General features: G+C 52.4%; 1 protein-coding gene across 1 annotated transcript; it reads right to left on the bottom strand.

Annotated features, from left to right (window-relative positions):
- Nucleotides 1–7,204: 7,204 nt before the first annotated feature.
- Nucleotides 7,205–9,563, bottom strand: LOC310966300 (transmembrane protein 200C-like; the record flags this gene model as incomplete). Its single annotated transcript, XM_083940880.1, has 4 exons — nucleotides 9,448–9,563; nucleotides 8,833–9,043; nucleotides 8,255–8,502; nucleotides 7,205–8,036 (listed from the first exon to the last, which is right to left on the bottom strand). Exons 1-4 carry the CDS (start codon nucleotides 9,552–9,554, stop codon nucleotides 7,205–7,207), a joined length of 1,398 nt encoding a protein of 465 aa, XP_083797006.1. The 5' UTR covers nucleotides 9,555–9,563.
- Between the last annotated feature and the right edge of the window lie 1,875 nt (nucleotides 9,564–11,438).

Genomic DNA, 11,438 nt, shown 5'->3' with positions numbered 1-11,438 from the left:
AGTGACGCTGACGTTGAAGCAGCCGGAGGTTTACGTTCAAAGACTCGACGCTTTACTTTGGAGGTGTTAAAGCTTGGGCTTTTATTGTGAAGGACTGAAGGATACATTGAGGCTCGGCCTCAAAACAACAGGGTTTTATTTTCACCGTTCGTTTGTTGTGAATCTGACGTTTACGAACTTTATGAAACGACGTAAAAACTTCGGATTATTGTTGAGACAAAGAGACGAAGCCCCGCCCACGACCACGAGTCGAGCCCTGTGATTGGACGCTGCTGCTGCTGACACTGTGATTGACAATCACGCTAATGTTTACAGGACGAGTTTGGATTTGTGTTAGCACTAGCTTAGCTTAATGTTAGCTGCTAGTGCTACATTATCTTCACATTAGCTGTTAGCGCTACATTATCTTTACATTAGCTGTTAGCGCTACATTAGCTTTATATCAGCTGCTAGCTCTGTTAGCTCTGTTAGCTCTACATTAGCTTTATATCAGCTGCTAGCTCTGTTAGCTCTGTTAGCTCTACATTATCTTTATATGAGCTGTTAGCTCTGTTAGCTCTGTTAGCTCTACATTATCTTTGTATCAGCTGTTAGCTCTGTTAGCTCTGTTAGCTCTACATTATCTTTATATGAGCTGTTAGCTCTGTTAGCTCTGTTAGCTCTACATTATCTTTGTATCAGCTGTTAGCTCTGCATTATCTTTATATCAGCTGTTAGCACTGTTAGCTCTACATTATCTTTATATCAGCTGTTAGCGCTGTTAGCTCTACATTATCTTTATATCAGCTGTTAGCTCTGTTAGCTCTACATTAGCTTTGTATCAGCTGTTAGCTCTGTTAGCTCTGTTAGCTCTACATTAGCTTTGTATCAGCTGTTAGCTCTGTTAGCTCTGTTAGCTCTGTTAGCTCTACATTAGCTTTATATCAGCTGTTAGCTCTACATTAGCTTTGTATCAGCTGTTAGCTCTGTTAGCTCTACATTAGCTTTGTGTCAGCTGTTAGCTCTGTTAGCTCTATTAGCTCTACATTAGCTTTGTATCAGCTGTTAGCTCTGTTAGCTCTGTTAGCTCTACATTAGCTTTATATCAGCTGTTAGCTCTACACTGTCTTTATATCAGCTGTTAGCTCTGTTAGCTCTGTTAGCTCTATTAGCTCTGTTAGCTCTACATTAGCTTTGTATCAGCTGTTAGCTCTGTTAGCTCTGTTAGCTCTGTTAGCTGAACGTCGTCCTCCCGTGGAAACGTTCTGTGGAAGCTCAGGAACGTGAGGTTTGTTTTTCAGTGAATAAAGTTTATGAACATGCTAATGTTTATGAACATGCTAATGCTAATGCTAATGTTTATGATATTTGTGGTTGATGAATAAAATGATGCTAATAATGTTTATGAACATGCTAATGTTTATGAACATGCTAATGCTAATGATAATGTTTATGATATTTGTGGTTGATGAATAAAATGATGCTAATAATGTTTATGAACATGCTAATGCTAATGTTTATGAACATGCTAATGCTAATGTTTATGAACATGCTAATGCTAACATGGCTAACAGAGATGCTATCACACAGTTTCCTCCTGACACTGGAATCACTCATAATTAATTAATCATAATTATATTAATGTTTAATCTTTGTAAACAAACGTGTAACGTTCTCGTCTCACTGTGAAAATAAATAAAAGTTTGTTTACGAGACTGAGACTCAAACATTTCTGTCCTGAACCGACCCGAGAAAACAGAACCGACCCGGAACCACCAGAGAACACAGAACCAGAACCAGAACCAGAACCTGAACCAGAACCTGAACCAGAACCTGAACCAGAACCTGAACCAGAACCAGAACCAGACCCTGAACCAGAACCAGACCCTGAACCAGAACCAGAACCTGAACCAGAACCTGAACCTCAACCTGAACCAGAACCTGAACCAGAACCTGAACCAGAACCAGAACCTGAACCAGAACCTGAACCTCAACCTGAACCAGAACCTGAACCAGAACCTGAACCTCAACCTGAACCAGAACCAGAACCTGAACCTGAACCTGAACCTGAACCAGAACCTGAACCAGAACCTGAACCAGAACCTGAACACACACCTGCACCGGCTGCAGCTGCCTCTCAGTCAGTAGCTCCCGGTGCTATGCCACCATTTCCAAGTCCTTGCGTCATGATGAGCGTGCTGTGTGTCCACACACCGATCCAGGTGCAGGTGCAACCGGCGCCCAAAGATGATTCTTAGAAAGTGCAGCCCCCCATCTCTCGCTCTTTTCTACTGGATCTTTCTCCAGGATCTTCCTCCCTCTCTCTCCCTGATCACTCAACTCCAGGAGACCAGCTGCCCGCTGTCCCCTCGGCCCTGGACCCGGCCTATGGCGTGGGATCACCACGAAGGTTAACCATCCGGTTCTCCTCAACTGAGCCCAGCACAGAGCGATCCGAGTCCTCTTCTGCCTGAGAACAACTAAGACAAGCTTCCAGCTTCCTCTTCACCCAGCCGCCGGCATCAAGCAACGCAACATCTCCCGTCTCATGGACGGGTCACTAATCACCAACTGGGCGTTACTACAGTAACCAACTGGGCGTTACTACAGTAACCAACTGGGCGTTACTACAGTAACCAACTGGGCGTTACTACAGTAACCAGCTGGGCGTTACTACAGTAACCAACTGGGCGTTACTACAGTAACCAACTGGGCGTTACTACAGTAACCAACTGTTACTGCGTGTTGTGGGAACCAGCAGCCCCGCCCTGAAATGGATCACACTGCTTCCTCATGAGCAGCGTTCCTGATACATGGATCCAAAGGGTCACCTGGAGCTGCAGCAGGTGCTGGGGATAACGTGTCACTGCCCAACAACATTTCCCTGACCAATGAAACTCTGTCTGTGGCTGAAGTGATGGGGCTCTGCCCACTGACGAGCCCCGTGCAGTCGGTTCAAACCCACACTTTTGTAAACTGTGCAAACCAAAGTTCATGGAGTCGAAGCTTCTTATTGCAGACAATCGTGTCAATGACATCGCCCTCCCACTGTGCCCCCGTCACAGGTTAGAGCGCCCTCCCACTGTGCCTCCGTCACAGGTTAGAGCGCCCTCCCACTGTGCCCCCGTCACAGGTCAGAGCGCCCTCCCACTGTGCCCCCGTCACAGGTTAGAGCGCCCTCCCACTGTGCCCCCGTCACAGGTCAGAGCGCCCTCCCACTGTGCCCCCGTCACAGGTCAGAGCGCCCTCCCACTGTGCCCCCGTCACAGGTTAGAGCGCCCTCCCACTGTGCCCCCGTCACAGGTTAGAGCGCCCTCCCACTGTGCCCCCGTCACAGGTTAGAGACCCTCCCACTGCGCCCCCGTCACAGGTTAGAGACCCTCCCACTGCGCCTCCGTCACAGGTTAGAGACCCTCCCACTGCGCCCCCGTCACAGGTTAGAGACCCTCCCACTGCGCCCCCGTCACAGGTTAGAGACCCTCCCACTGCACCCCCGTCACAGGTTAGAGACCCTCCCACTGCACCCCCGTCACAGGTTAGAGACCCTCCCACTGCGCCCCCGTCACAGGTTAGAGACCCTCCCACTGCGCCCCCGTCACAGGTTAGAGCGCCCTCCCACTGTGCCCCCGTCGCAGGTTAGAGCGCCCTCCCGCTGTGCCCCCGTCGCAGGTTAGAGCGCCCTCCCGCTGTGCCCCCGTCACAGGTTAGAGCGCCCTCCCGCTGTGCCTCCGTCACAGGTTAGAGCGCCCTCCCGCTGTGCCTCCGTCACAGGTTAGAGCGCCCTCCCGCTGTTCCTCCGTCACAGGTTAGAGCGCCCTCCCGCTGTGCCTCCGTCACAGGTTAGAGCGCCCTCCCACTGTGCCTCCGTCACAGGTCAGAGCGCCCTCCCACTGTGCCTCCGTCACAGGTTAGGGCGCCCTCCCACTGTGCCTCCGTCACAGGTTAGAGCGCCCTCCCACTGTGCCTCCGTCACAGGTTAGAGCGCCCTCCCACTGTGCCTCCGTCACAGGTTAGGGCGCCCTCCCACTGTGCCTCCGTCACAGGTTAGAGCGCCCTCCCACTGTGCCCCCGTCACAGGTTAGAGCGCCTGGTCCCTTCTTTTTTCTACGTCCCAACAGGAGCACAGGAAATGACCTACATACTGTGAAGTAGATCACAGTGGAACTGTGGCACAGTGGAATGGTGGCGACCTGCTGCCAGTGTTCCTCTGTTTGTTCACAGAATAAATAATAAAATAATCAAAGTTAAACAGGAAACAGGAAACAGACTCACCAGGAGACGCTTCAGGACCAGGAAGGAACGCCAAGACCCCCGTGGCTCTGGTCCCACAGGTTCGATCCACAGGTTCGATTCCCACAGGTTTGATCCACAGGTTTGATTCCCACAGGTTTGATCCACAGGTTCGATTCCCATAGTGAGGAACCTCCTTAAACAGCTTTAATCCTTCGGGTTCTGCTCCACAGGACACACACACCTGCTCTCATGACCCCCCAGGACACACACACCTGCTCTCATGACCCCCCAGGACACACACACCTGCTCTCATGACCCCCCAGGACACACACACCTGCTCTCATGACCCCCCAGGACACACACACCTGCTCTCATGACCCCCCAGGACACACACACCTGCTCTCATGACCCCCCAGGACACACACCTGCTCTCATGACCCCCCAGGACACACACCTGCTCTCATGACCCCCCAGGAGACACACACCTGCTCTCATGACCCCCCAGGACACACACCTGCTCTCATGACCCCCCAGGACACACACAGACCTGCTCTCATGACCCCCCAGGAGACACACCTGCTCTCATGACCCCCCAGGACACACACCTGCTCTCATGACCCCCCAGGACACACACCTGCTCTCATGACCCCCCAGGACACACACCTGCTCTCATGACCCCCCAGGACACACACCTGCTCTCATGACCCCCCAGGAGACACACACCTGCTCTCATGACCCCCCAGGAGACACACCTGCTCTCATGACCCCCCAGGACACACACCTGCTCTCATGACCCCCCAGGACACACACCTGCTCTCATGACCCCCCAGGACACACACCTGCTCTCATGACCCCCCAGGAGACACACACCTGCTCTCATGACCCCCCAGGACACACACCTGCTCTCATGACCCCCCAGGACACACACCTGCTCTCATGACCCCCCAGGACACACACACACCTGCTCTCATGACCCCCAGGACACACACACACACCTGCTCTCATGACCCCCCAGGAGACACACACCTGCTCTCATGACCCCCCAGGACACACACCTGCTCTCATGACCCCCCAGGACACACACACCTGCTCTCATGACCCCCCAGGACACACACACCTGCTCTCATGACCCCCCAGGACACACACACACCTGCTCTCATGACCCCCCAGGAGACACACCTGCTCTCATGACCCCCCAGGACACACACCTGCTCTCATGACCCCCCAGGACACACACCTGCTCTCATGACCCCCCAGGACACACACCTGCTCTCATGACCCCCCAGGACACACACCTGCTCTCATGACCCCCCAGGAGACACACACCTGCTCTCATGACCCCCCAGGAGACACACCTGCTCTCATGACCCCCCAGGACACACACCTGCTCTCATGACCCCCCAGGACACACACCTGCTCTCATGACCCCCCAGGACACACACCTGCTCTCATGACCCCCCAGGAGACACACACCTGCTCTCATGACCCCCCAGGACACACACCTGCTCTCATGACCCCCCAGGACACACACCTGCTCTCATGACCCCCCAGGACACACACACACCTGCTCTCATGACCCCCAGGACACACACACACACCTGCTCTCATGACCCCCCAGGAGACACACACCTGCTCTCATGACCCCCCAGGACACACACCTGCTCTCATGACCCCCCAGGACACACACACCTGCTCTCATGACCCCCCAGGACACACACACACCTGCTCTCATGACCCCCCAGGACACACACACACCTGCTCTCATGACCCCCCAGGACACACACACACCTGCTCTCAAACAAACATTTCCCCATTGTTCTCTAAGCCCCGCCCCCTGCTCACCTGTGATGGCACCTGTCATCAGAAACACCTGTGAGTCTCAGAGGCATTTAGTTACTTACCTGCCCCCCCCCCCCCCGTGACGTCACAGAGGGGGGGGGCAGGTTCTGGGTCAAACAAACAAACAAACAAACAAACAAACAAACACACAAATGTTTTAGTTTATTTATTTTATTTTATTTTTTATTGTCGAATAAAGAAAAAACAGGAAACTGTTCGACCAATCAGAATCCAGCGCTCAGTGGAAGACGTCGTGTTGCTACGACAACGACGACAACAACGACAACAACAACAACAACAACAACAACAACGACAACGGAGTCTTTGTGTGTTTCATGCTCGTAAAGTTTATATTTCTATAAAAAATGATACACACACACACACACACACACACACACACACCTGTCACAGACACACACACACACACACACACACACACACACACACCTGTCACAGACACACACACACACACACACACACACCTGTCACAGACACACACACACACACACACACACACACACACACAGACACACACACACGCACACACACACACACACGCACACACACACACACGCACACACACACACACACGCACACACACACACACACACACACACAGACACACACACACACACACAGACACACACACACACACACACACACACACACACACAGACACACACACACGCACACACACACACACACGCACACACACACACACACACACACACAGACACACACACACACACACAGACACACACACACACACACACACACACAGACACACACACACACACAGACACACACACAGACACACAGACACACACACACACAGACACACAGACACACACATACACACAGACACACACAAACACACACACACACAGACACACACAAACACACACAGACAGACACACAGTCACAGACACACAGTCACACACACACACACAGAGACACACACACACACACACACACACACACACACACATTACTGAAGTTCATGTTTCACGTTGTGCTTTCATTCATGTGGAAGAATCCTTATTGCTGCGCCATCACGCCATCACGCCGTCACGCTGTCACGCCGTCACGCCGTCACGCCGTCACGCTGTCACGCTGTAACAGCGTTCAGAACATGAGCCGTGTGATGATGTCATTAAAAAGTGCCGGCTCCTGATTGGTCGGCCCGTGAGATCCTCCTCAGCTTCTCCCTGTTGGAGTACTTCCTGTGTGATGTCACGTCCGTCGCCTCCAACCATTCGTCCTCTCCGTGCGTCAGTTTACTGTAACCCACGACGCCGCCGCCCCCGCCCGTGGGCAGGCTCCGCCTCCTGCAGGGGGGCGCCGGCGTGGGGGAGGCGAGGAGGTGAGACAGGGAGGAGAGAGACAGGTGGGAGGAGGCGGAGAGGAGGAGCGGCGCCGGCGTGGACAGAGGAGGAGGTGGATCCTCCCCCGCTCCCCCGGCGCCGCGCCCCCAGCCACGGCCCGTGCCCGCCCGGGCTGAGTGCCTCCGGCGGGGGCCGGGGGGGCGGCGGCGGGGCCGGGGTAAGGTGAAGGAGCTCGCCGCCTCGTGGGTTGTCCAGGATGAGGGGAGGGGGGGGGAGTGAGGGGGCGGAGCAGCGTCACAGGAGATACTGAACACGCCGGCGTCTCCGTCACCGCCTCCCCCCGCCTCCTCCCGCCGCAGCAGGGAGGCGGGGCACGCCCTGGACCTGGTCTCCAGGCTCCTGGACTGGACGTAGTTCACGAGGCCGTTCGGCGGGTTGGCGTTGGCGTTGGCGTTGGCGGAAGAGTGGCGAGCGGAGGAGGCGTTGCGTCGGCGCCGGCCGTGGAGGTCGATGACGGTGGAGTAAATGTCCCGCAGGTTGATCACTTTGGTCTTTCGGTCCCGGGTCTCGTGCAGAACGGCGTTCGCACAGATGAACAGGAAGATGCCGACGCCCATGATGAGGGGACCCAAGACCTTCAGCCAATCAGAGCTCAGGTACCTGCAGACACATCAAACCGACCAATCAGAGCTCAGACACATCAAACGGACCAATCAGAGCTCAGACACATCAAACGGACCAATCAGAGCTCAGACACATCAAACGGACCAATCAGAGCTCAGACACATCAAACGGACCAATCAGAGCTCAGACACATCAAACCGACCAATCAGAGCTCAGACACATCAAACGGACCAATCAGAGCTCAGGTTCTTTACCTGTTCAGGAAATGCTCCAGAAAACCTTGTTGACGTTTTGTTGTGTTGACGATTTCTGTCCCGTTCAAACCGCCGTCGTCTCCTCGCTCGTCTCCTCGCTCGTCTCCTCGCTCGTCTCCTCGCTCGTCCCCTCGCTCGTCTCCTCGCTCGTCTCCTCGCTCGTCCCCTCGTTTGTCTCCTCGCTCGTCCCCTCGCTCGTCTCCTCGCTCGTCTCCTCGCTCGTCTCCTCGCTCCTTCACTTCTTCTCCCTGGAAACAGAGAAACATGATGTTTAGCATCCGTCACACACACACACACACACACACACACACAGACACACACACACACACACAGAGAGACACACACACACACACACACACACACACACACACACAGACACACACACACACACACGTACACACACACACACACACACACACACACACACACACACACACACACAGACACACACACACACACACACACACACACACACACACGTACACACACACACACAGACACACACACACACACACACACACACACACACACACACACAGAGCAGGAACCAGGAGAACACACGTCTCTGGGGTCCAGACCTGGGGATCAGGAGGTGCAGGTGTGCAGGACACGGACGCCATGGCGGCGCCCTCCCGTGGCGTGGCGCTGAAGAAGAGTCCGTGGCGAGGCCAGTACCCCAGAGCCGCCATGACTCCGCCCACCAGCAGGACCAGGACGCCGAGCAGCGCCACCAGACCAGCGACCGAACACAGCTTCAACTTCCCCTTCACCACCACCACCTGGTTCCTCCTGAGGGGCAGGAAGTGACATCATTACGTCCAGGCGTGTGTGTGTGTGTGTGTGTGTGCGCGTGAGTGTCTGTGTGTGTGTGTGTGTGTGTGTGTCTCTGTGTGTGTGTGTGTGTCTGTGTGTGTGTGTGTGTGTGCGTGAGTGTCTGTGTGTGTGTGTGTGTGTGTGTGAGTGTGTGTGAGTGTGTGTGTGTGTGTGTGTGAGTGTGTGTGTGTGTGTGTGTGTGTGTGTGCGTGAGTGTGTGTCTGTGTGTGTGTGTGTGTGTGTGTGTGTGTGTGTGTGTGTGTGTTACCTCTTCTTCTTCTCCTTCTTCTTGTGTGTGTGTGTGTGTGTGTCTGTGTGTGTGTGTGTGTGTGTGTGTGTGTGTGTGTGTGTGTCTGTGTGTGTGTGTGTGTGTGTGTTACCTCTTCTTCTTCTCCTTCTTCTTGTGTGTGTGTGCTCTGTGGGGTTTGGATCTCAGTGAATCCTGTCGCCGTGCGTTGATTCGCAGGAGGCCGCCGGTCGCGATCATCACCACCAACCAATCAGACGGAGGCTCAGCAGGCTAAGCCCCGCCCCCCGCCCCCTCACCTGGACTCCAGTTCCTGTGACAGAGAAACAGACTGGACGTGTGTTAAAGTGTCCTCTAGGAGCATAAACGTGTGTTAAAGTGTCCTCTAGGAGCATAAACGTGTGTTAAAGTGTCCTCTAGGAGCATAAACGTGTGCTAAAGTGTCCTCTAGGAGCATAAACGTGTGTTAAAGTGTCCTCTAGGAGCATAAACGTGTGCTAAAGTATCCTCTAGGAGCATAAACGTGTGTTAAAGTGTCCTCTAGGAGCATAAACGTGTGCTAAAGTGTCCTCTAGGAGCATAAACGTGTGTTAAAGTGTCCTCTAGGAGCATAAACGTGTGTTAAAGTGTTCTCTAGGAGCATAAACGTGTGCTAAAGTATCCTCTAGGAGCATAAACGTGTGTTAAAGTGTCCTCTAGGAGCATAAACGTGTGCTAAAGTGTCCTCTAGGAGCATAAACGTGTGTTAAAGTGTCCTCTAGGAGCATAAACGTGTGTTAAAGTGTTCTCTAGGAGCATAAACGTGTGTTAAAGTGTCCTCTAGGAGCATAAACGTGTGTTAAAGTGTCCTCTAGGAGCATAAACGTGTGTTAAAGTGTCCTCTAGGAGCATAAACGTGTGTTAAAGTGTCCTCTAGGAGCATAAACGTGTGTTAAAGTGTCCTCTAGGAGCATAAACGTGTGTTAAAGTGTCCTCTAGGAGCATAAACGTGTGTTAAAGTGTCCTCTAGGAGCATAAACGTGTGCTAAAGTGTCCTCTAGGAGCATAAACGTGTGTTAAAGTGTCCTCTAGGAGCATAAACGTGTGTTAAAGTGTCCTCTAGGAGCATAAACGTGTGCTAAAGTGTCCTCTAGGAGTCTAAACGTGTGTTAAAGTGTCCTCTAGGAGCATAAACGTGTGTTAAAGTGTCCTCTAGGAGCATAAACGTGTGCTAAAGTGTCCTCTAGGAGCATAAACGTGTGTTAAAGTGTCCTCTAGGAGCATAAACGTGTGTTAAAGTGTCCTCTAGGAGCATAAACGTGTGTTAAAGTGTCCTCTAGGAACATAAACGTGTGCTAAAGTGTCCTCTAGGAGCATAAACGTGTGTTAAAGTGTCCTCTAGGAGCATAAACGTGTGTTAAAGTGTCCTCTAGGAGCCTAAACGTGTGTTAAAGTGTCCTCTAGGAGCATAAACGTGTGTTAAAGTGTCCTCTAGGAGCATAAACGTGTGTTAAAGTGTCCTCTAGGAGCATAAACGTGTGCTAAAGTGTCCTCTAGGAGCATAAACGTGTGTTAAAGTGTCCTCTAGGAGCATAAACGTGTGTTAAAGTGTCCTCTAGGAGCATAAACGTGTGCTAAAGTGTCCTCTAGGAGCATAAACGTGTGTTAAAGTGTCCTCTAGGAGCATAAACGTGTGTTAAAGTGTCCTCTAGGAGCATAAACGTGTGCTAAAGTGTCCTCTAGGAGCATAAACGTGTGTTAAAGTGTCCTCTAGGAGCATAAACGTGTGCTAAAGTGTCCTCTAGGAGCATAAACGTGTGTTAAAGTGTCCTCTAGGAGCATAAACGTGTGTTGAAGTGTCCTCTAGGAGCATAAACGTGTGTTAAAGTGTCCTCTAGGAGCATAAACGTGTGTTAAAGTGTCCTCTAGGAGCATAAACGTGTGCTAAAGTGTCCTCTAGGAGCATAAACGTGTGTTAAAGTGTCCTCTAGGAGCATAAACGTGTGTTAAAGTGTCCTCTAGGAGCATAAACGTGTGTTAAAGTGTCCTCTAGGAGCATAAACGTGTGCTAAAGTGTCCTCTAGGAGCATAAACGTGTGCTAAAGTGTCCTCTAGGAGCATAAACGTGTGCTAAAGTGTCCTCTA

This window comes from Echiichthys vipera, assembly GCF_963691815.1.
Source record: "Echiichthys vipera genome assembly, contig: SCAFFOLD_84, whole genome shotgun sequence".
NCBI classification, from domain to species: domain Eukaryota; kingdom Metazoa; phylum Chordata; class Actinopteri; order Perciformes; family Trachinidae; genus Echiichthys; species Echiichthys vipera.
Note: the sequence above shows the minus strand (reverse complement) of the source record. Positions and strands in the feature narration are given on the sequence as shown.